Source organism: Taudactylus pleione, unplaced genomic scaffold, assembly GCF_031769625.1.
Source record: "Taudactylus pleione unplaced genomic scaffold, aTauple2 ptg000048l, whole genome shotgun sequence".
Taxonomy (NCBI): domain Eukaryota; kingdom Metazoa; phylum Chordata; class Amphibia; order Anura; family Myobatrachidae; genus Taudactylus; species Taudactylus pleione.
Window position 1 is genome coordinate 2,158,886 of NW_028284450.1, and position 26,399 is coordinate 2,185,284.

Consider the following 26,399-nt stretch of genomic DNA (forward strand, 5'->3'; position numbering starts at 1 on the left):
CTCTCTCATTCCCCACACTTCTCACTGCCTGCTTCCCTCTCTCACCCCCTGCACATGTCACTGCCTGCTTCCCTCTCTCATCCCCCACATGTCTCACTGCCTGCTTCCCTCTCTCATCCCCTACACATCTCACTGCTTGTTTCCCTCTCTCATCCCCAACACATCTCACTGCCTGCTTCCCTCTCTCATCCCCTACACATCTCACTGCTTGTTTCCCTCTCTCATCCCCAACACATCTCACTGCCTGCTTCCCTCTCTCATCCCCAACACATCTCACTGCCTGCTTCCCTCTCTAATTCCCCAGCAACTGTCACTGCCTGCTTCCCTCTCTAATTCCCCACACTTCTCACTGCCTGCTTCCCTCTCTCACCCACTGCACATGTCACTGCCTGCTTTCCTCTTTCATTCCCCACACTTCTCACTGCCTGTTTCCCTCTCTCATTCTCCACACATCTCACTGTCTGCTTCCCTCTCTCATCCCACACACTTCTCACTGCCTGCTTCCCTCTCTCACCCCCTGCACGTCACTGCCTGCTTCCCTCTCTAATTCCCCAGCAACTGTCACTGCCTGCTTCCCTCTCTAATTCCCCACACTTCTCACTGCCTGCTTCCCTCTCTAATTCCCCACACTTCTCACTGCCTGCTTCCCTCTCTAATTCCCCAGCAACTGTCACTGCCTGCTTCCCTCTCTAATTCCCCACACTTCTCACTGCCTGTTTCCCTCTCTCACCCACTGCACATGTCACTGCCTGCTTTCCTCTTTCATTCCCCACACTTCTCACTGCCTGTTTCCCTCTCTCATTCTCCACACATCTCACTGTCTGCTTCCCTCTCTCATCCCCCACACTTCTCACTGCCTGCTTCCCTCTCTCACCCCCTGCACATGTCACTGCCTGTTTCCCTCTCTCTTCCCCCACATGTCTCACTGCCTGCTTCCCTCTCTCATCCCCTACACATCTCACTGCTTGTTTCCCTCTCTCATCCCCAACACATCTCACTGCCTGCTTCCCTCTCTCATCCCCTACACATCTCACTGCTTGTTTCCCTCTCTCATCCCCAACACATCTCACTGCCTGCTTCCCTCTCTCATCCCCAACATATCTCACTGCCTGCTTCCCTCTCTAATTCCCCAGCAACTGTCACTGCCTGCTTCCCTCTCTAATTCCCCACACTTCTCACTGCCTGCTTCCCTCTCTCACCCACTGCACATGTCACTGCCTGCTTTCCTCTTTCATTCCCCACACTTCTCACTGCCTGTTTCCCTCTCTCATTCTCCACACATCTCACTGTCTGCTTCCCTCTCTCATCCTACACACTTCTCACTGCCTGCTTCCCTCTCTCACCCCCTGCACATGTCACTGCCTGCTTCCCTCTCTAATTCCCCAGCAACTGTCACTGCCTGCTTCCCTCTCTAATTCCCCACACTTCTCACTGCCTGCTTCCCTCTCTAATTCCCCAGCAACTGTCACTGCCTGCTTCCCTCTCTAATTCCCCACACTTCTCACTGCCTGCTTCCGTCTCTCACCCACTGCACATGTCACTGCCTGCTTTCCTCTTTCATTCCCCACACTTCTCACTGCCTGTTTCCCTCTCTCATTCTCCACACATCTCACTGTCTGCTTCCCTCTCTCATCCCCCACACTTCTCACTGCCTGCTTCCCTCTCTCACCCCCTGCACATGTCACTGCCTGTTTCCCTCTCTCTTCCCCCACATGTCTCACTGCCTGCTTCCCTCTCTCATCCCCTACACATCTCACTGCTTGTTTCCCTCTCTCATCCCCTATACATCTCACTGCTTGTTTCCCTCTCTCATCCCCAACACATCTCACTGCCTGCTTCCCTCTCCCACCCCCTGCATGCCTCACTGCCTGTTTCCCTCTCTCATCCCCCACAGGTCTCACTGCCTGTTTCTCTCTCTCATCCCCTGCAACCTGTCACTGCCTGCTTCCCTCTTTCATCCCCTGGCACCTGCCACTGTCTGCTTCCCCCTTTCATCCGCCGGCACCTGTTACTGCCTGCTTCCCTCTCTCATCCCCACACTTCTCACTGCCTACTTTCCTCTCTCATCCCCCACATGTCCCACTGTCTGCTTCCCTCTCTCATCCCCCACACTTCTCACTGCCTGCTTCGCTCTCTCATCCCCAACATGTCTCACTGCCTGTTTCCCTCTCTCATCCCCTGTGCTTCTCACTGCCTGTTTCCCTCTCTCATCCCCCCACACATCTCACTGCCTGTTTCCCTCTCTCATCCCCTGTGCTTCTCACTGCCTGCTTCCCTCTCTCATCCCCTGTGCTTCTCACTGCCTGCTTCCCTCTATCACCCCCTGCATGTCTCACTGCCTGTTTCCCTCTCTCATCCCCCACACTTCTCACTGCCTGTTTCCCTCTCTCATCCCCTGTGCTTCTCACTGCCTGCTTCCCTCTCTCATCCCCCACACTTCTCACTGCCTGCTTCCCTCTCTCATCCCCCACACTTCTCACTGCCTGTTTCCCTCTCTCATCCCCCACACATCTCTCTGCCTGTTTCCATCTCTCATCCCCCACACATCTCTCTGCCTGCTTCCCTCTCTCAAACCCTGTGCTTCTCACTGCCTGCTTCCCTCTTTCATCCCCCACTCTTCCCACTGCCTTTTTAACTCTGTAATCCCCAACACTTCTTATTGCCTGCCTCCCTCTCTCACCCCCTGCACTTCTCACTCTCTGCTTACCTCTCTTGTGGCATGTCCGAGAGAGTCCAGATATGTTCCGCTGGCGGTGAGCTCTCAAGTAGTGGCTAGTGACTGGTGTCAGCTATGTTTTGAGAGAATCCCCAGTGTGCAGTATCTAAGAGCCAGGAATGCCGTTGGTGTTGGTTTCCTGGTGCGGTGTTGGTGCCTGGAAGCGGCGGTGGTGGGGGCGGGCTTTTTTTAAAAAAAGTGTCAGTATGTCATACCGCTGTAGATAACCGCACTTCCAGCACTGAGCATATGTATATTCTCGCTCTCTCTAGTTCAGGGTTTATAGTTTATATATTTTTATACTTTTGAAATATTTAGTAAATGTTATAGTACATATGATACATAATTTGGACTTGTATGTTTTCCTACTATAATCTATTTTCTTTGATTGCAGCTGTATCATGCAGGGCTCTACAGAAACCAGAATATGGACATATCAACTGTACTGATACATATGGAAAATTCCAGTATAAATCCATTTGCAGATTCAGCTGTGAAGAGGGATTTGAATTGAAAGGATCAAAATCACTATTGTGCCAAACCTCAGGAGAATGGTCTGAAATTTCACCTTCATGTTTAGGTATATAAATAGTGCTCAGTGTACTACTCTGTAACCATTTTCAGATATTAAACATAATATTTTTTTTTGGTGAGTGGGCTTCCTCGCCAATTTCTTAAGAGATGCTCTCTCTAAAGAAATTAAAATATCCCTTCATCTGGTGGAACTTACATAAAACTCACAGCAGTTCAAATCCCTTTGTTGCTGAGAGTTTTCTCACCCCTGTGCTGAGCCTGTATTGGCATGGTTTGGGCTGTTCACATTCCACATTCCAACATCAATAGAATAGTTTACAAATTATACTTTGTTTTTTTACAGAAAATGTAGAAATTTTAGCAAATACCATTTGTTTGTGTATACCTCTTAATACAGCAAAGGAAATCTACCCAAAGCGGCCAGAAAGTGTTCTTATTATTGAGATTGCAAGAAAGTGAACAAAAAGTAAATGTGAAAAAAAGGGAGAGCCACATGAGAGCACCATGGGGGTGATTCAGATCGGGACAGAATTGCACCCAAGCAGCTTTGCAATTCTGTCCTTGCAAACATGCAAATGCAGAAGGATGTGTATGACACCCCCTGTGGCATTTACGATCCCAGCACTGCAACCAAGGTCGCAGGCTGGGATAACCATTGGTCGAGATGGTGGACAGCCCAAGCTGACTCAGCCAGGAAACTGCATCCATGGAAGCAACCCTGGCCTTTCTACTCCTGGAAAACGAGACAGACATTCCCTTGCTTCCAGGAAATACGGTCGCCCCCGTACCGCCCCTTAAATGCCTCTGCCTGTCAATCAGAATGGGTCCTGTGCACCTCATATTCAGATATCTGCTTTCAGCATTGCACTTGTGCCTCATAAGAGTGGTGTGCACTCCACCCAGAAAATAAAACTATGAAAAATGATGGGACCGCGTACTCAAATTCAAATATACTACAAAGAATAATGTGTGTGTGTGAGACTGTTAATATATTATTTGCCATATCTACTGTAAGTGCATAAATAAAATTAATTACAAATATTTTTCCCAAATAACTGTACGAAACTAAAGTTTGCCCCATAAGTCAGTCAATTTTCATACAGTTTGTTTATTATTGTCAATAAATCTTATCCAGAGTTGTGCACAAACCCGATGGTTTGCGTACAGCTCTGATGTTTGAAGATCTGTGCATGCACATGGTCTGTCCTGCGCATGTGCAGATCTCCTTCTGCTCGGAGTGACCAGACGCCGCAGCCTGATTGTCAGGCTGCAGACGTTTGGGGCCAAGCGATAGGTTGCGTCCTTGTACATAGCTTCACTGGCTTCAGCTACGAGAAACCACTCACCATCCTGAGTAACCTGATTATTCAGATGACTGATTTTCAGTCAGACTGATCTGATGATGCGTCTTCGAACGTATTAGCGGATCTCAGAAGCCGGCAGGAGGCGTCTATTTACACAAGCATTAGCATATTATTGCGCAGTAGCTGTAGCCAAAGGTGCAGCTACTGTGCAATAGCATACAGTTGTGAATCAGGCCCCATGTCCATAATTAGATAGAAATAGCTTAGAAAATACTTTATTGATTATTACATTTCAATCACCGTTACTATAGATGATTTAGGCCCTGATTCAGATTTGGGAATAGAGTAAAGCAGCATACACACTTAACGATATGCTCCATGAGCGATATCATTAAGTGTTTTCCCTGAATTGACGTGCTCAGTGGCGTTAACAGAGTATACACACTGAACGATATTATTAATAATAGTGTTCTGTGCCGACACCCTCCCTCATCCCTGAACATGCACAACCTGAAGATATCATCAGGTTGGCCAGTATGTTCAGGCAATGAAAGACATCGTTAACGATTCGTGGGAGCGCTCATCGTTAACGATATTGTGCATACACACAGGACAATAGTGAACACTATGAACGATAACGATATTGTTGTAGTCGATATCGTTCAATTTATCGTATAGTGTGTATGAGCCTTAAGAAAGTGCAAGTAACTCTGCACCTTGGTAAAACCATGCTGCACTGCAAGTGGGGCAGATTTCAAATGTGCAAAGAGATTTAAGGCCCCCATACATGGTGCGATATAGCAGCTGAGCCGATGGATTGGATCTATATCACTGCTATATCTTGCCATGTGTGGGTATGATATCGGCCAGTGCGCACTCCCGTGGGATAGTACATCATTCTTCCAGATCGTACTGCATGTTCAGTTGATCTGGGTATGCGATGTATGATCCCATGCAGAGCTATGTGGGTGGGGGAGGGTTGTGCCAGCATATCGGGCACTCGGCCAGCTGATCACTCCGTGTCTGGGGACCGCCCTATGTGTCGTCCATCGGATCACAAGTCGCGTCGCAAAGTGCATATTGCACCATGTATGGGGGCCTTTAGATTTGGGAGCGGTGTGTCCAAACAGAAATCTAAATTGCAGTGTAATAAGAAAGCTCTTCAGCATCTGTGAGCTAAGGTACATGCAAAAGCAGCCAGTACTATTTACCCTGCATGCAAACATATGTGTTGTGACACAGTCAGGATAGGGGTCCCTCTCATTGGGTAGATGGACTCCCTCTTTACACACACCGCAGCCGGAGAAACAGGACACAATTCTGGGGTTCTCGTGCAAGCTGGTCGGAGCCAGTCTTTATTGTACCAAGTACATAAATAAAATAAAACACAAACAAAATCTGAGCCCGTCTGGGCTCTAACTAGACAGTAGGTTCCCTCACTAGCAGAACAGACTTTTCCTGGGGGTTTAAAAGACATATGTGAGAAATCTGGAACACACATATATGCCATCCACAACTTTTCCAGTGCTTCTATCAATAGTGTGTATTTGCTCCCCTTACATTACAACATGGTTTGTCCAGGTTCACAGTTACTTGTTCTATCTTACTCTATTCCCAAATCTGAATCAGGCCCTTACGGGTCTATTTACTAAGCTGTGTTAGCAGGTAAAGTGAGCGGTGATAAATTACCAGCCAATCAGCTCCTCACTGCCATTTTTCAAACACAGCCTGTGACATGGCAGTTAGGAGTTGATTGGCTGGTACATTATCACCGTTCATTTTATCTCCCAACACAGCTTAGTAAATAGACCCCGTAGTGTTGTACTGAGGCCATTTTTTTACTTTTCTACTTATCACAAGAATATACACTTTTCGCATTTTAATTCAATTTGATACATTTGCATGAAAAGCCCTTTATTATCATCACAATAATATATGATGCAATTAATAAGTCTCATCACCAGGGGAGATGCCCTTACTGTTTTCAACTAATGCTTTCCCTCCTATATCACCCCTCTTCAGGAATTAGGCTCCACAAATATAAAGTAAGCACAAATCTAGACATGGATTTATTCTGGTGTGGGAATGTATATATTTATGCCACAAAAATCTATGTATTCCCAAATCTAAATAAGGCCCATAGAATAGTGGAAAAATGGAAACCCATTTCTTTAGAGATGGTATCAGTGGCGGAACTCCCGGAGACAATGGAGTCATTTGCCACCGGGTGCCAGCCCTGAAGGGGGCACCTAGCTCCATTGTCATCCGGGCCTGGCCACTGCTGAGGAGGAGCTGCACCCTCCATTTGCCGGGCGCCCGCAGCGTGTGTTACTAGCGGGCACCTGCTCCTTCCCGGCGCCAGCGGCAGCTGGAGCTCACTACTGAGCTCCGGGTCCCGCAGTGCACTATGGGAGCACTACAGGGGGCACAATACTGGGGGCACTACAAGGGGCACAATTCTGGGGGCATTACAGGGGACTTAATACTGGGGGCATTACAGGGGGCTTAATACTGGGGGCATTACAGGGGACTTACTACTGGGGGCACTACAGGGGGCTTACTACTGGGGGCACTACAGGGGGCATTACATGGGGCTTACTACTGCAGGCTTACTATTACAGGACTTAATACTGGGGGCTTACTACTGGGGGCATTACAGGGGGCTTAATACTGGGGGCTTACTACTGGGGGCACTACAAGGGGCTTACTACTGGGGGCACTACAAGGGGCCTTACTACTTGTGGCATCATATGGGGGCACTACAGGGGGCATTACAGGGGCCCTACTACTGGGGGCATCATATGGGGGCACTACAGCGGCATTACTACTGAGGGCACTACAGGGGCCTTACTATTGGGGGCACTACAGAGTCCTTACTACTGGGGGCACTGCATAGGGGAAACACTACTGGAGGCACTGCACAGGGGGACCATTACTGGGGGGTACTACATAGGCGTTCACTGCATAGGGGGATTTCTACTGAGGGCACTGCATAGGTGGATCACTACTGGGGGCAATGTATAAAAGGGACTGCATAGGCAGGCGGCAGAAGCTGGGGCTTGGGGGGGTAAATTTAAATTTGGGGGGGCCACCAAAATTTATCTTGCCTCTGGGCACCTGGGATGAAGTTACGCCACTGGATGGCATGGCTATGATCTATAATTCCACAGTATCCACGCCGCTGTGGCCCCCACCCAGAATTTAAAATTGGATTGGATAACTTTACTACAAGAAATATTCCAATTTCTAGAGGACATTATGGGGGTGATCGGGACATTACCAGACTGTGCTTCTCTGGAACAGGAAAGAGTTTTGTTTTGCCTTCTTTTGTAACAACGCAATTAAAATTTATGAAAGATGCAACCTGATGGTGCTGTGTCATTTACCAAACTTACTGTACAAATGTAACTATGAAATACATTGCAAATATGATATACCCTCTTTATAATAAGCCCCTTTATCACACCACTTTTAATTTCCACTAGGTATATTCTTTGCCCTATCATATATGAAAAAGTGTTAACTCCATTATATGTCATCCGATTTATAATGCCCCCTAGCAAAAACATTAGTTAAGCTAGTGTAATAAAGAGGGAGCACTGTATTAGAAATTTAGTGTGGTAATTGAAGCACAATTTGCCTTTGGATACCAAGAAGATTGTTTTTGATGTTTACCCATTTACTTAGAGCTTATAGTAAACTATGATTGATATATTTTTTCTTCATATTGTGTTCATACTACAATTTCCTCTCTTTGATTGCAGCTGCATAATTCTACAGAGACTAGGGATATGCGCCGACCCCAGTGTTTTGATTTTGGATCTGTAGTGTACCTCCTTCGTGTTTTGGATCTGGATTTGGCTTTGCCAAAACCACCCTTACATGTTTTAGTTTTTGGATCTGTATTTTTTCCAAAAAATTCATAAAAACAGCTAAAAATCACATAATTTGGGCCTGTTTTTCTTTCTGCACTATTATTAACCTCAACAACATTTATTTCCATCAATTCCCAGTCAATTGTTACCACCTCACAGCTCTCGATATTGATTTAATCCAGTTTAGGTCAAAAGGTTGCATCCGGCTAGCTGGCTGACAAAGCTAAGGAACAGCAGTGAGCGTCACAAACATGTAGCAGTACAGCTTCCAACATGGCACTGCAATGGTACATAGGATAGAGGTTACTAATGGGAAGTTTATACCCGCACACATCTCTTGATTGCGTAATATGACCCCATATTTAATACTTAGGAAATGATATATATTGATTGTAGGGGGTGCTGCCAAAAGACAAATGGTACAAAGTACCTTGTTATACAAAACAGAAAAGAGATAGTTTGTCTATGTTTCGGCGCACATGTTTTGAATTTCTTTAAAAGTCATATACTTTATTAGATATACATTAAAAAATGAAATTGTTCCTAATCCCAAGAGGGAATAATGTTCAGCGAAATAATGGTTTAACAATAAAGAGACAGATTTTGTGTATAGAATCAGAAATGTGCAATAAAATTGATTTTCTTCCGCTGTGTGTCCTCTTTAATCATTCCGTATTATTATAATAAAGGATGTGTTTAATACAAGGAGATAGATCTATTGCAATCTCTCAACAATATGTAAATGACAGTCAAATAATCCAATATAGCAATGGTTTGTCACTGCATAAATTGATGTTGTCAATGTTATAAATTTATTAGTTCGCTGGGTAATCAAGGATTATTCCAGATCTTGTGCACAATACATACAATATGTTATTATGTTATTGTTGATCAGTTATCATAAAAATGGTTTGGTTATTATCAAGGATTTATATCCCATCCTGATTCCCTAGCGAGTTCTTGCGTGACTGTTGCTGCTTGAGAGGGTTATTGTATCACTAAACCTCTACATATATTGAGTAGCGGTATGGTTGTAATTAGTTAGGTCTATTGGTAACAATGTTGCTGTTCTTATCAGCTATTAGGTAACATAAATTCAAGCCACCAATCTTTTGTGCCCAATGCGCGGAGTTGTTAATCTCCACTACCCGCTCTTTCCATATGCAGCATACAATTTAAACACATACAAATAAATATTAGAATTACAGGGACACACAGCGAATGTGCCGATGCGTGTTTCGCTGTGATGTGCTTTCTCAAGGCAAGCCGATTGCCACTACAGCCCTAGAATTTATTCATCCAGGAAGACAAATCACGCTCCATTTAGAAGTCACGTGTTCAGTGCGGCCAACCCAGCGTCTCCTTTCATCTCCCTTAGAGGCTCTCTATTTGAGCCAATGATTGTTAATCTTAGATATGAAGGATAGAAGGTGTGTTCCTTTTAACCATTCATAGCACTATCTATTCTAATCATATACTTCCATTGATATGAATGGAACTAACGTTGAATAACGTATTGAACTAGTCATAAATACTACTCCATTATGTGGGTTTAACCACTGCAACATCGCTTTACCCCTGTTATTGTATACAACATCCACTTATCTGTAAATGGCTTTTAATCTAATTATATTACCTTGTGATCTATATTGAAATTCATGATATAAACATTATGATCTATGTCAATATTCACGATCTGACGTTAGTGATTTGTTAATTGATGAACATATATATTTATAGTGGCTATGTAAAAGTTAATTGGTTAATAAATCAAAAAAACACAGTGATAATTATCAATATTTATACTCATATATACATATGCTGCTCATATATAATAAAAATAGAAAAAAATATATATTATGTATCTATTCCTATATATCATGTGATATGGACATTATGATCTATGTTCAATATTCACAACGTGAACATCAATAAATTATCAGTTGGTGAACAGATATTGCTCTAAGTATGTACATTTATAGTGACTACGTAAAGGTTATTATGTCTTCCAAAATCAATTTTATGTTGACAAATTCCAAAAACCATAATAATAATTAGTTAAGTGAATAAAATAAATATGTAAATTAAACATATGTGTATAGATGAATAATTGTGCTGATCTTATGTGATAAAGAGTGTGAAAAAATCTATAAATTAATTCATATGCTATCACATATGAATAAACGTATCGTGATTAGTTATAATAAGTTATATAATATTTCTACTTATACAGAAAATACTTTGTGAATACAAATAAACTTTATGTGTAGTGAGAAAAAATGTTTAAAAAGGGAACTACGTGAAAATCGTGAATAATGAAAAAGTGAATATGTGTATAGTGAATATTTTTGAATCATTATTATGTATATAACATCTAACTTTATGATAGTCCTATCTATTTGAATCCATTATATCTCCCATATATTGTGTTAGTTATTTCTCAGAGCTCCAAAATATCTGATTAATCAAAACTATAACGAAGATCATATAATAAGAGACCATGTTGTTATATAGTTAGATGTTTATCAATATGTTCTTCTCTTTGTATTTTGTTCTTCAGGACTTGAGGAGCAAACCTCCTCCTCCTGGAAAAGACTATCCACCAGGACCGTCCGGTAAGTATAGTATGTTGATGGAATCATTTAATCCACATTGTACTAGTATTCAAAATTTCAAATTAAAAGTATAATATTATAATATAATATACTTACCGGATGGTCCTGATGAATGTCCTCACCCCTGGAATCCTGAAAAGAAAAAAGAATGAAACATAATAAGGAAACCTCTATTCATATAGATTAATATGAATATGGGATACCTATTATAGGATCTTTATCATACTTTTAATTTGAAATTTTGAATACTAGTACAATGTGGATTAAATGATTCCATCAACATACTATACTTACCGGACGGTCCTGGTGGATAGTCTTTTCCGGGAGGAGGAGGTTTGCTCCTCAAGTCCTGAAGAACAAAATACAAAGAGAAGAGCATATTGATAAACATCTATCTATATAACAACATGGTCTCTTATTATATGATCTTCGTTATAGCTTTGATTAATCAGATATTTTGGAGCTCTGAGAAATAACTAACACAATATATGGGAGATATAATGGATTCAAATAGATAGGACTATCATAAAGTTAGAAGTTATATACATAATAATGATTCAAAAACATTCACTATACACCTATATTCACTTTTTCATTATTCACGATTTTCACGTAGTTCCCTTTTTAAAAAAATTTTCTCACTACACATAAAGTTTATTTGTATTCACAAAGTATTTTCTGTATAAGTAGAAATATTATATAACTTATTATAACTAATCACGATACGTTTATTCATATGTGATAGCATATGAATTAATTTATAGATTTTTTCACACTCTTTATCACATAAGATCAGCACAATTATTCATCTATACACATATGTTTAATTTACATATTTATTTTATTCACTTAACTAATTATTATTATGGTTTTTGGAATTTGTCAATATAAAATTGATTTTGGAAGACATAATAACCTTTACGTAGTCACTATAAATGTACATACTTAGAGCAATATCTGTTCACCAACTGATAATTTATTGATGTTCACGTTGTGAATATTGAACATAGATCATAATGTCCATATCACATGATATATAGGAATAGATACATAATATATATTTTTTTCTATTTTTATTATATATGAGCAGCATATGTATATATGAGTATAAATATTGATAATTATCACTGTGTTTTTTTGATTTATTAACCAATTAACTTTTACATAGCCACTATAAATATATATGTTCATCAATTAACAAATCACTGACGTCAGATCGTGAATATTGACATAGATCATAATGTTTATATCATGAATTTCAATATAGATCACGAGGTAATATAATTAGATTAAAAGCCATTTACAGATAAGTGGATGTTGTATACAATAACAGGGGTAAAGCGATGTTGCAGTGGTTAAACCCACATAATGGAGTAGTATTTATGACTAGTTCAATACGTTATTCAACGTTAGTTCCATTCATATTAATGGAAGTATATGATTAGAATAGATAGTGGTATGATTGGTTAAAAGGAACACACCTTCTATCCTCCATATCTAAGATTAACAATCATTGGCTCAAATAGAGAGCCTCTAAGGGAGATGAAAGGAGACGCTGGGTTGGCCGCACTGAACACGTGACTTCTAAATGGAGCGTGATTGGTCTTCCTGGATGAATAAATTCTAGGGCTGTAGTGGCAATCGGCTTGCCTTGAGAAAGCACATCACAGCAAAACGCGCGTCGGCACGTTCGCTGTGTGTCCCTGTAATTCTAATATTTATTTGTATGTGTTTAAATTGTATGCTGCATATGGAAAGAGCGGGTAGTGGAGATTAACAACTCCGCGCATTGGGCACAAAAGATTGGTGGCTTGAATTTATGTTACCTAATAGCTGATAAGAACAGCAACATTGTTACCAATAGACCTAACTAATTACAACCATACTGCTACTCAATATATGTAGAGGTTTAGTGATACAATAACCCTCTCAAGCAGCAACAGTCACGCAAGAACTCGCTAGGGAATCAGGATGGGATATAAATCCTTGATAATAACCAGACCATTTTTATGATAACTGATCAACAATAACATAATAACATATTGTATGTATTGTGCACAAGATCTGGAATAATCCTTGATTACCCAGCGAACTAATAAATTTATGACATTGACAACATCAATTTATGCAGTGACAAACATTGCTATATTGGATTATTTGACTGTCATTTACATATTTATTTATTTATTTCCAGTTATTTATATAGCGCACACATATTCCGCAGCGCTTTACAGAGAATATTTTACCAAACACATCTGTCCCTGCCCCAGTGGAGCTTACACTCTATATTCCCTACCACATACTCACACACATACACACTATGGTCAATTTTTTGTGGGGAGCCAATTAACCTACCAGTATATTTTTGGAGTGTGGGAGGAAACCGGAGCTCCCGGAGGAAACCCACGCATGCACAGGGAGAATATACAAACTCCGCACAGTTAGGGCCGTAGTGGGTATCGAACCCATGACCTCAGTGCTGTGAGGCAGTGATTACACATTACACGCTAACCATTACACCATCTGTGCTGCCCAACATATTGTTGAGAGATTGCAATAGATCTATCTCCTTGTATTAAACACATCCTTTATTATAATAATACGGAATAATTAAAGAGGACACACAGCGGAAGAAAATCAATTTTATTGCACATTTCTGTTTCTATACACAAAATCTGTCTCTTTATTTTTAAACCATTATTTCGCTGAACATTATTCCCTCTTGGGATTAGGAACAATTTAATTTTTTAATGTATATCTAATAAAGTATATGACTTTTAAAGAAATTCAAAACATGTGCGCTGAAACATAGACAAACTATCTGGTACATAGGATGGCAGTTTAATAAGCTAAATGACCCTAGGAAGTTTAAAAACCAAGAATGTTTTCATTAATCAAGAACTAGGTCAGAGGCCCGAGGGAGTTGGAATATTTTTATGGACTGAAGATAGGGAAAGGACGGAAGGATTGATTATTTTTAAATTAATTTAATTTAATGTTTTGATTCTTAAGAAAATGTATGAATGAGAATCAATGTAGGATCAAGTTCTTCAGTTCCTAAAAGACATCTTTGATCTGGAGGTTTTTTTAATACTTCTTATGGAAATGTGGTGGCCTTGCTTGTGGAGGTGCTGCTAGTACAAACTGTAAACAGATGTTTAGTTTGTGCTCAGGGAGGTTGGTAGGGATAATGGGACCAAGACTTGCTGTTTACATCAGAGGAAAGCAGCCTGTAGCTCTCCGGCTGAACTAGAACTGAACAGGTGGTGTGCCTCAGGTTACCTCAGCCTGCTTTACACACTGGGCCTGATTCAGAGCCGGATGCTATTTGCGAATGGTCGTTCAGAAAAAGGGGCCGGCTAATTAAATTGAGCGCTTGTTCTTTGCGGTCTGTTGACGCCTCTATGTCTGAGCGAGCGAACGAAACATGCGTTCGCTATTTTGTAAAGACGCCCCCTGGCCGTTCGCATCATACGTCATCTCCACTATTTATTAGATTAATCGAGTACATCAAAAGGCGTCTGAACTGCTCACAGTGCTTGTGGTAGGTGTTACTTCCCGCAATCACTGCGAGCAGTTCAGGCTAAAAGACAACCAAGTGACGTGGTCAATGACACTCCCTTACTAATTATGCACTCCCATTAAACGCCCGTTTTGACCATTTGGCACTCCTGCATTCGGCTCTCCACTCCCCGTTTTCAAGCATCTTCCACTGTTACCACCCACAAACGCCTCATTTTGTCACTCAAATTAGCAGGCCCTCGCTGTTTGGCGAGCGCACGATTTCCGACCACAATGACTCATTGGCGCATGCGCATTACGACCCATATGCATGTGCAGATGTGCGAACATTGCTCGGAGCGAACGAGCGGCCGCTTATGAGCGGCTCTGAATCAGGCCCCCTGTACGTAACATGAAAATATGTATGTATGTGACCAATACACACAACTAATTTTCGTATTAAATGTATTTGCACGTTATACCATGTTTTGCACACCCAATCAACTTGGTGGTTCAGAATTATTTTTAAAAATGAAAGAGGCATACAGGGGATACTGTTGTGGCCATAAAAATTTCTGGACATTTTTGGCATTCAGCAACTGCATGTATAAGATTTCAGCGGCTGTGGCATTTCAATTACCAACATGGCACATCTAGGAAAGAGAATGGCACTGCAGTAGCAGACAATATGGCAGTTTAATAAACTATGATATTAACAATGATAGGCAACAATGCCCTAAATAGCACATATTGCAAATACAAGAGTTGCAAAATGGAATTGTTCTTGGGCCCATTCCCCCCACCCTTATGTTGTATATATTAAACAGGACATGCACAGTTTAACAAACCAATCACTTCAGCAACAGGGACTGCCAATTGTGGCTGAAGCAATTGGTTTGTTTGGGCCCCCCACAAAAAAAGCTACCAACGGGCAGCTGAAATTGCTGGCAATGATCTCTCCATACACAAACTGTCTTTACAGACAGGGGCTGGCTGGCAACTTTTAGCCTGGGGGGCAAATGCATGCAGGCGGCCCTGGCAGAGGGGTAGCGTGTAGCCAGGGTGCCCAAAGAACGTGCGTGCTATGTCGCCCCCCCCACTCAAGTGTTCCAGGGAGGAGGCGGGTCCATAAGGGATTAATGTAAAGTAAAAATATAGATTAGGGACAGCCCCGTCGTGGTGCCCATATGCAGTGCCCCCCTGTGCCCCAGGAGAGGACCCCCTTATGCACCCCCCCAGTAGTACCCCCAGTAGTGATCCCTCCTATGCAGTGCCCCTTATACAGTGCCCCCAGTAGTGGTCCCCCCTGTGCAGTGCCCCTTGTGCCCCCAGTAGTAAGCCCCTTATATAGTGCCTCCAGTAGTGGTACCCCCTTAGCAGTGCTCCTTATATAGTGCCCCCAGTAGCAGTCCACACCCCATGCAGTGCCCCCAATAGTGGTAACCCTTATGCAGTGCCCCTTAAATAGTGGCCCCAGTTGTAGTCTCCCCCCTATGCAGTACCCCCAGTATTGCCCTTTTTATAGAGCCCCCAGCAGTGGTCCCTTGATGCAGTGCCCCCAGTGGTAGTCCCCTCCCCCCTATGTAGTGCCCCTAGTAGTAGTCCCCTCCCCCTATGCAGTGCCCCTAGTAGTTGTCCCCTCCCCTTGTAGTGCCCATAGTAGTAGTAGTCCCCCCTTGTAGTGCCCCAGTAGTAGTCCCCCCTTGTAGTAGTAGTCCCCCCCTTGATGTGCCCCCAGTTATAATCCCCAGTAGTGGTCCACCCTTGTAGTGCCCCCCCTGTAGTGGCCCCAGTAGTGATCTCCCCCTTGTAGTACCCCCAGTAGTGGTCTCCCTCTTGTAGTGCCCCCAGTAGTGGTTCCCCCTTTGTAGTGCCCCCAGTAGTAGTCCCTCCCTCTTGTAGTACCCCCAGTAGTGGTTCCCCCTTTGTAGTGCCCCCAGTAGTCCCCCCCTTGTAGTGCGCCCAGTAGTAGTAGTCCCCCCTTGTATTGCCCACATTAGTAGTAGTCCCCCCCTTGTGGTGCCCCCAGTAGTGGTCTCCCCTTTGTAGTGCCAGCCCCCCCCAGTAGACACACGTAGTAAAAAAAAAAAAAAACTTACCTGAATCCCCGCTCCCGCTGTCGCCATCCGCTCCTCCGTCTGTCCTTCCCGGGCTGGGCCGCTCTGCATTATGGGAGAGACGTCATATGACGTTATGATGCCTCTCCCATTGCCCACTGCAGGAGCTGGAAGATGGAGCGGCTCCTGCAGTGGGCGCAGCAGCAGCTAATGAGAGTCTGACAGACTCTCATTGGCTGCTGATCAAAAGAAACACACAGCTGCCGATGCCGGCGGCTGTGTGTGTGTCACTTGTGTAGCGGTGACCGGACGTACACACGCTGTGCAGTCTGTGTCACAGTGACACAGACTGCTCGCGGCCCGCATGACGCTGCGGCCCGGGGGGCACATGGCAACCTGCCCCCCGGCCCAACCCGCCATTGTTTACAGAGGCAAGATGTTGTCACCATCATCATCTGATTCCTCACCCTGAGCAGTGTATATATCATCTCCACACAATATTAATTTGTCTGCTCTGGAATCCACAATTACAGCCTCAGGTGCCTCTGTAATTTCTGGATGTAATTAGCGGTAAAGGTCTTCCTTGTGGAATTTGTAGTTCATTTTGATGAACATCATCTTTTCACACATTTTGAGGAAGTAGCTTCCTACGCCGATCGCTGCCAAGGTTTCCGGCTGTGCTGAAAACTCTTTCTGAGTACACACTGGAGGGTGGGCAGCTCAATTAAAACAGCCAGTTTGTGCAAGAGCCTCCAAATTGCCTTGTTTTCCTGCCAGTAGTCAAACGGACACACCGCACACCCTGCACCCATAATAATACTTACCTCTCCGGAGTCCCACATCGGCGCACGGGTCTGGCACTGTAAAACGACTGGAAAATGGCCGCGGCAGCCATTTTCCCATCATTTGCGCATGCGCAATACAGGGAAAATGGCCATCGCGGCCATTTTCCCAGTGACCTGTGCAGACACTATAGATAGACTCTGGTCACACTCTAGTGCCCAGAGTCTATAACTCTGGCGCTGGCTGCGCACATCTCAGTGCGCTGCTGGCCGCCGTGGGGAGAGTAGGGGGCCCATGTCGGAGACTGCACACGGGCCCCGTCCTCTCTAGAAATGCCCCTGCTGCTGCTGTTGGTGCCGCTGAAGGCAATGCTCCCACCCAGTTCACTGTTACAGGCATGTAATCTTGCGTTTGCCCTGTTCCACTTGTCCACATATCTGTGGTTAAGTGGAGAGTGGGCACAACAGCATTTTTGAGGACACTAATTAAGTTTTTTTAATATCCCTGTACAGGCTGGGAATTGATTTTCTAGTGAAGTGGAATCTATATATGGGATTTGATAGTGGGAATACAGGACCTCTATTAACTGTCTAAAACCCACTACACTAATGGTGGATTTTGGATGCACATCTAATACCAGCATAGATGTTATGGCATCAGAGATCCATTGTGCAACTGGGTGACAGCTGTCATACTTGCTCCTTTTGCAAAGGATTGTTTAACAGTCAATTGTTTTTTCAACTACTACTAGTAGTCTGTCTGGTCCCCTTCTGGGATGAAGATCCACTCCCAGCAGCAGCAGGCATAGCGCTCAAGGATTCTTCTGAGGAATTCAGGATAGGGGAGGACTGAGTTAGCCTTATCAAATTGGATGCATGACTACTTCCAATCATGATTGGGTTTATTGATGATGAAGGCATTGGTGGTAGAGATGGCAGGAGCCTGGATATAGCAGAGTGAAGGGAGCTAGCTGATGCTGGACTGCTTGTTACCTATTTGGCCAAAGTTTCTGAATTTTGCAAACACTTTTGATGGATCCCAGATGAGTAGAGGATGAACAAGTGGTAGAAGGAGGCTCCTCTGTGTACAGTATTGGAAATGTCTGGCTCACACCTGGCACCCACCAACACTCTTAGACTCTCCTCAGGGATTTGTAACATTTCTAAGCTCACAGTTGGTTCCTGTGCCTTAACAATTTTCATGTTTTTGAAACATCTATAGGGAGAAGGGCTTACATCATCATAAGAGGCAGAACCACCAGTTAGTCTTTTCTTGCCACTTTGTGTGGTGAAAGGCATATTGCCAATTTTGTGACTTTCTGCAGCTACCTTTCCCTATGATGTTCTTTTCTTTACCAATGTACAACATTGCTTCTTTGATTTTAGATGCCCTGTTGTAAGCCCTGTATGCCCTTGGGCATCGGTTTTAGTAGATTATGTAGATGGACTAGTATCGTCATGACTGGTGGCACTGACAGCAGCTCCAGCCCTAGTATGTGGTTCCTGCTCTCCTCTCAACTGTTCGTTCTCCATATCAACAAACATGAATGAAGTGGGGTGCAGCATACACATCAATTTGTACCAATTTTAAATATTACACTGCAGTATCAATGACCTACAGTGTCACAATTTTTTCTGAATAATACACTGCGGTTCCACTTACAGTGTCACAATATTGTTTATGAATAATACACTGTGCTACCACTTACAATCTCACATTATTTTTTATGAATAATGCACTGCAGTTCCACTTACTGTGTCACAATATTCTTTAGAAATATTACACAGTAGTTCCACTTATAGTGTCATAATATGTGTATTAATATTACACTGCACTACTAATTACAGTGTCACAATACGTGTATGAAATTAATATTACACTGCGGTCTGATTGGCAGCGTCACAGTAAAAAAAAAACCATATATAGTACACTGCGGTACAGCACAAAAAAAATTACATTTTTAATATTATTTTTACATCTTTTATTTTTTTTTTACATTGGGCACCCTTGGATGGACAGAGCACCCCTAGACCGACATAGCACCCCTAGAGTACAGAGCAGCCCGTTTGATGGATGGACACAGGTAGCCCTAGACCAACAGAGCACCCTTGGAGGACACATCAGCCTCTTTGATGGATGGACAGAGCACCCCTGGAGAGCACAGCAGCCCTTGATGGAGGAGACACATGTCTTTTCAGTACACTCTCCACAGTCGGAGTGAAAATGGCGCCGATGACCAGAGACCTTTAAAGATTCTAAAACCCACAAGAATCCAACAGCGGGAAGATGACGTTTTGCCTCGTTTTGGAATCCGAGCCAGGCAGGAAACCAGAGCCGGACTCAGATCCGGGTCCAGATTGTGATGTGCGGGCGGGTCCGGTTCTCATTTCTAACAGAGACCAGAGCACGGACAAATTAATTGTTCTGATGCATATGGAAAATCCCATTACAACGCTATGTACAATTTATATATTTATGCCACACAAATGTATGTATTCCCAAATCTAAATGAGGCCCATAGTATTCTGGAGATGGCATGGCTATGTTCTATAATTCCAAAGTATCCACCCCCCTGTGGCCCACACCCTCCACACTTCCTTAGTGACATCACTGATCATAATGCCCTTGTATACAGCAAGTCTCCGGATAGATCATATCTCCAATATGTGTTCAAACTACAATTTCTTCTCTTTGATTTTAGCTGTATCATGCATGACACTACAGAGACCAGAGCATGGACAAATCAATTGTTCTGATGCATTTGGAAAATCCCAGTACAACTCTGTGTGCAGCTTCAGCTGTGAAGAGGGCTTTGAATTAAAAGGATCAAAATCACTATTGTGCCAAACCTCAGGAGAATGGTCGGGATATGCACCAGCATGTTTAGGTAAATAAACTGTAAGGGTAGTAAAGCTTTTGTATTCTTTACCACATGCAGTTGTGATGGCAAATTCACAAACAGAATTTAAAGATGGATTGGATAACTTTATTACACGAAATATTCCAATTTCTAGAGGACATTATGGGGGTGATCGGGACATTACCAGACTGTGCTTCTCTGGATCATGAAATAGTTTTGTTTTGCCTTCTATTGAAACAACGCAATTAAAATTTATGAAAGATAGAACCTGATGGTGCTGTGTCATTTACCAAACTTACTGTACAATGTAACTATGAAATACATTGCAAATATGATATACCCTCTTTATAATAAGCCCCTTTATCACACCACTCTTAATTTCCACTAGGTATATTCTTTGCCCTATTATATATATGAAAAAGTATTAACTCCATTATATGTCATCCGATTTATAATGCCCCCTAGCAAAAACATTAGTTAAGCTAGTGTAATAAAGAGGGAGCACTGTATTAGAAATTTAGGGCCTGATTCAGACCCACTCGCGAGCGGCTGTCCGCTCGCAAGTGGGTCGATGTTATGGACTGAGCATGCGCACGACGGTGGGAGCTCCGTCGTGCGCATGCACCAGACGCGATGAGCGAAGGAAAGTCCTTCGCTCGTTGTGTCCGATCAAAGGGGGCGTGCTGTCAATGTTGATTGACAGCACGCCCCCTTTGGTGGGCGTGCCGGGGGCGTGCCTCCCTGACGGTGGCGTTCCCACGGGAACGCCTCCCGTCAGAAGCCGGCCCACTGACATCACTAGTGATGTCAGTGGGAGTGATTTTGGCTCTGATAGAGCCAAAATCACTCCGGAGCTTGCGGTTGAAAACCTCAACCGCAGGCTCCGGCTCGCAATTTCGATGGTCGAGATGGTCTCGACCATCGCGGCCATCACAAAGCATGCTCGTATAGCCTGTGGGTGGTGACCCACAGCTATACGAGCGTCCAGGAGGACGCTCCATGAAAATGGAGCCCGGCCCTCATTCAGAGCGTGCGCTCTGCTCAGAGCGTACGGCTCTGAATGAGGGCCTTAGTGTGGTAATTGAAGCACAATTTGCCTTTGGATACCAAAAAGATTGTTTTTTATATTTACCCATTTACTTAGAGCTTATAGTAAACTATGATTGATATATTATTTTTCATATTGTGTTTATACTACAATTTTTTCTCTTTGATTGCAGCTGTATCATGCATGATTCTAAAGAGTCCAGAGTACGGACAAATCAATTGTTCTGATGCATTTGGAAAATCCCAGTACAAATCTATGTGCAACTTCAGCTGTGAAGAGGGATTTGAATTAAAAGGTTCAAAATCACTATTGTGCCAAACCTCAGGAGAATGGTCGGCATCTGCACCAACATGCTTAGGTAAATAAATATTGTCCAGAGTAACATTATAGTAATGCCACTTTAATGTAATAGTTAACCCTTTAAATTAGTAAATACATCCTACAAAACAAACTTACAATAAAAAAATATTAATCAGACTGCCAAGGAATTTTATTTAATTACACAGACTATATATAAATGACCAATGCACATACACAATCAAAATCCAGCCTCATTGTGCCTTTGTTTAATTTCTTTCCTGTTTATATAAAATTGCACCTGTCAAGCAGTGGGATATATTAGGCAGTACACCAGTTCATGGCAATTGTGTTCCATGATGGCAGTCGCCTATTTCAGTAGGATAATGCCCCCTGCAAAAAATGTTCAGAAATGATTTGAGGAACATGACAAATAGTTCAAGGTGTTGACTTGGCCTCCAAGTTCCCCAGATCTCAATCCAATTGAGCAAGTGGGATGTGCTGGAAAAACAAGTCTGCGCCATGGAGGCCTCACCTCACAACTTACTGGACTGTAAGCTAACATCATGGTACCAGATACCACAGAACACCTTCAGATGTTATGTGGAGTCTATGCCTCTATGGGTCAGTGCGGTTTGGTAGCACGAGGGAGACCTACACAATATTACAGAGGTGGTTTTAATGCTATGGCTGCTATATATATAACATTCTCTATTTTAGTGTCACCAACTTATGAGCTGTACAGAGAATATGGGCCTGATTCAGTGATGAATGCTGCTACGTCAGCTGGTGTATCTGTTTGCAGAGTCACAGCGGCAATAATATGCCAATGCTACTTTCACCCTACCCATCTGCACTAGCCAGCGTCTGAATGAGCAAGCCCCGAAACACCCACTTTCAGCGTCTCTGCACTCTGTAACACTGCCAGTGATTCGTTCCACACTATGGGCCTCATTTGTCAATGCATTTTATCATTCACACCGACTCATAAAACTCGTTGCGTATGATAAGGGTGCTCCAGCCAATCAGCTACCAAACTGTCATCTGTTTGAATAATTACAATTGGGAAATGATTGGCTTGAGCACAGTTTATAATATGCAATGAGTTTTATCATTGTGAATGAACTCATTGATACATGAGGCCCTATATCTGATACAGTATGCCCTGATCACAATAGAATCATTGCGCAACCAGTCTCTGTAATGAATGTGTCATGATTGGTGCTTGTGAGTTACTTGTCTCAGGTGATGAACTGGATTCTCTGGAGTCCGGCTGGACCGGTACTATGGGTGATGTAGATAGCTCTATTTACAAGACTTGTGTAGCAGTGAAAACTGCCTTTGATGATAAATGACAGGAACTGGAGGGACCGGCAGGAAGACTTGTTGAATTGAACTGATGAGCTTGGAACTTGACTCTGGACTGGAACAACGTGGACTGAACTGATGAGCTTGGAACTTGACTCTGGACTGGAACAACGTGGACTGAACTGATGGGAAATCAGGTAATGCTGAGACGAGGGTTAAATAGGGTGATCCGGAAATGCTGTGACAAGGTTTGAACTCAGGTGCAAGGCTGGATAGGATAATTTGGAATAACAGGTTTCAGGAAGGAATGGGTAGGTTTGGGAATTTTAGGTTCAGGGAGGGAGTAGGTAGGTAAAAGGGGCAGGAGTTGATCCACAGCAGGAAGCAAGGCAGGGTGACACGATGCAGGTTTACAGAGTGCCAGGGACCAACCAGGAGTCGGACTAGCAGCAGAGCACAGGCCAGGTATTGCTGTAACAGGACGTCTGGATTGCACCAGGGGTTGCTGTAGCAGGTTTCAGGGATACACTTGAATGCAGAAACAGCATGAACCATACACCACGGGAAAACGAGATGTTCAGGCCCAGAATGCTATCAGGAGAGGATATATATACCATGGGTCTGGCAGCAATTGGTGGATACGGACAGGTGGTCTGGCAGTAGCATTCTGAGTGGTGGAAGGCACAACATGCAGAGGGAGTATTCATCTCTGCAGCTCTGAGAATCAGAACCACACCTGCGATCTCAATCAGGGCTAGCAGTGCTCACAGACAGAGGAGAGGCCAGGTGCAATAATCAGAGCAAATCCTCCAGGCAAATTACACACACAGATCCATGGGGGAGCTGACAGGGGTAAGTCTCAAGGCAAAAAGGTGACAACTAGACAGGGTCGTGACAGAATGCATCGTATGGGTTTCTATTTGCGCATGCACAGTGGCAAATAATTGCTCAACTAAATAAACATTGGCATTGTGGTCTAATTCAGTGCACCTCTAAATCAGGCCCTATATGTCATTCATATCAGTCCCTACCCCCATTGGAGCTTACAGTCTACATTCCCTAACACACAAGCGCTCTCACACACACTGTGTTGCATAAATATCTCCTTGCACATGTCCCTGTTTACAGAGTGATTTTCACTATAAGAGGAGATGCTTTTCCCCAACTCAACCCCCAGGTGTTTTGGAAATCCCAGGGTTCCTGTTCGAGAAAGACAAGTGAAATGTCATTTGTTATTTCAAAACCAAGCAGGATTTCTGCAAAAATGCAGGGAGAGTGAACAGCTGAGATATGCTGTGTCCTATTGCCTCTGACACTCAGAAATCACAGTATTGTATAAGTACAGTAAAATAGTCTATAGCAAACATACATATTGTGGCTCATTGTTTCAGGCTCACAACCTGGGTGTGGTCCATAATCTGGGTTTTCTTGGGAGCAGGGTATGGACTCCACCTCATTAACTTCAGGAAGTAACATCTATATTTAGGCAGGCTAGATGTTTAAACCAGTACTCCTGATGCCAGCAAGTGGCCAGGTGATAGTCAGGGCGGTGGAAAATTGTTACGGTCTCCCAGGACTCACTGTGTAAACCCTCAGAACCACAAGGCAAGGTCTTCTGCCAATAACAGGCACCCGCTGTTCCCTTAGAACTGAATACGTTCACTGGTACTTAGGTGAACTGCAAATGTCCTCGTGAGAACCTGAAATCCAGAATCTTCTAAACCACAAATTCTTGTTGACCCTGAACTACAACTGGAGAAGGTCTAACTGGATGTCTGGACTTACATTTCAAGAATTTCGAGGAGGAGATGACCGGTTTTAATAAGGAACAATGAAAGGTGTTGTAAATATGAAGAGAATTGGGCAGTTTAAGCCGGAAGGCGACACGATTGACCTGAGAAATAATTCGGAAAGGACCATTAAACCTGGGATCCAATTTCTGTGTGGATTGGCATTTCTGATGTTCTTCGTAGCAAGCCAAACCAAATCTCCCACCTTGAATTAGTCTTGGAGCGAATTGAGGCCCTAATTCAGACCCGCTCGCGAGCGCTCGCAAGCGCGGGTCGATGTTGGCAAAGTGTGAATGCGCACAAGCGAGCCGGCTCCGTCATGCGTATGCACGAGACCCGGATAGCAACGGTCAGGCCGTCGCTATGAGTCTCGCTACAAAGGGGGCGTGCTGTCGATGGGGAGTGACAGCATGCCCCCTTTGGTGGGCATGCTGGGGGCGTGGCTGCCCAGACGGAGGCTTTCCCATGGGAACGCCTTCCATCTGGGGCCGGCCCCACTGACATCACAAGTGATGTCAGTGGGAGAGCTCTCGGCTCTGATAGAGCCGAAAGCACTCCAGGGCTTACGGCAAAGAGACCCTACCACAAGGGTCTCGTCGCAAGCCCGATAGTCGCGATGGTCTTGACCATCGAGACCATCTTTTTGGCCACTCGCTATAGCTGTGGGTGGTCACCCACAGCTATGCAAGCGGCGAAGAGGCCGCTCTAAAATTCAGAGGGACGGCCCTGATTCAGAGCGAGCGCTCTGTCAGAGTGTCCGGCTCTGAATCAGGGCCTGAGGCTCTACAGAGACACTGGTGTACCTTGTTCCAAATGCAGTATAGCTGAGAGACTGAAGATAGAGATGCAGACCCCTTGGTATAGGGTTCGAAGGAATTCACTTCGGCATGCAGTCCAGTGACACAGAATAATGGAAAAACTGAGGAAGCAGAATGACACAAATTATTAAAAGCAAACTCCGCCGGAGGCAGATGGGTAACCCATTCATTATGACATTTGGAAATGTAACAATGGAGATACAGGGCCTGATTCAGAGCCGCTTGTAAGCGGCCGCTCATTCGCTCTGAGCGATGTTCGCACAACTGCGCATGCGTATGGGTTGTAATTAGGGGTGAGCGGGTTCGGATTTCTGAAATCCGAACCCCCCCGATCCGAGGCCGATCCGAGTCAGGCTCGACTTTTCCCGCCTGACTCGGATCTGAAATCGAGGCAAAACGTGATCATCCCGCCTTCCGGATCTCGCGGGTTTTGGATCCTATATAAGGTACCCGTGTCGGCGCCATTTTCTCACTCGGCTGTGGACAGCGAAGAGGGAGGGTGGGAGTTAGGGCTGGCTGGGCTGTGTAGTGTAGTGTAGTGTAGTGCAGAGTAGTGTTGTGCTGCGCTGTGCTGCTGTTGTCCATAGGGGCTGTGTCCACTACTTCAAAGTCCATAGGGGCTGGCTGGACTGTGTTGTGCAATCAGTTGTCCATAGGGGCTGAGTCCACTCCAAAGTCCTGTGCAGTGTCCCAGTCCTAAAGGGGTGCTGTAGTGTTGTCCAGGGGGTGCTCTGTCCATCAGGGGTGCACCCCCAAGTGCTAAAAAAAAATATTTTTTTCTGTGTTTGTGAATTGTGTGTGCAGTAGCCGCATGTGCATCAACAAAGTAGTGCCAAGCGTGCGCCTGTGTCATAAGTAAAGGGCCGGCTGGCTTGACCGTTAAAGGGTGCTGT

General features: G+C 44.0%; 1 protein-coding gene across 2 annotated transcripts in view; it reads left to right on the plus strand.

The window, feature by feature from the left end:
* LOC148537611 (E-selectin-like) overlaps nt 1-26,399 on the plus strand; it is a 228,256-nt gene that overhangs the window by 82,220 nt on the left and 119,637 nt on the right. For both annotated transcript variants that reach the window (XM_088460535.1, XM_088460536.1), the window contains 3 exons: nt 3,111-3,296; nt 20,087-20,272; nt 21,466-21,651. In XM_088460535.1, coding sequence (XP_088316661.1) covers nt 3,111-3,296; nt 20,087-20,272; nt 21,466-21,651 — 558 coding nt within the window. The remainder of the gene's footprint in view (nt 1-3,110; nt 3,297-20,086; nt 20,273-21,465; nt 21,652-26,399) is intronic.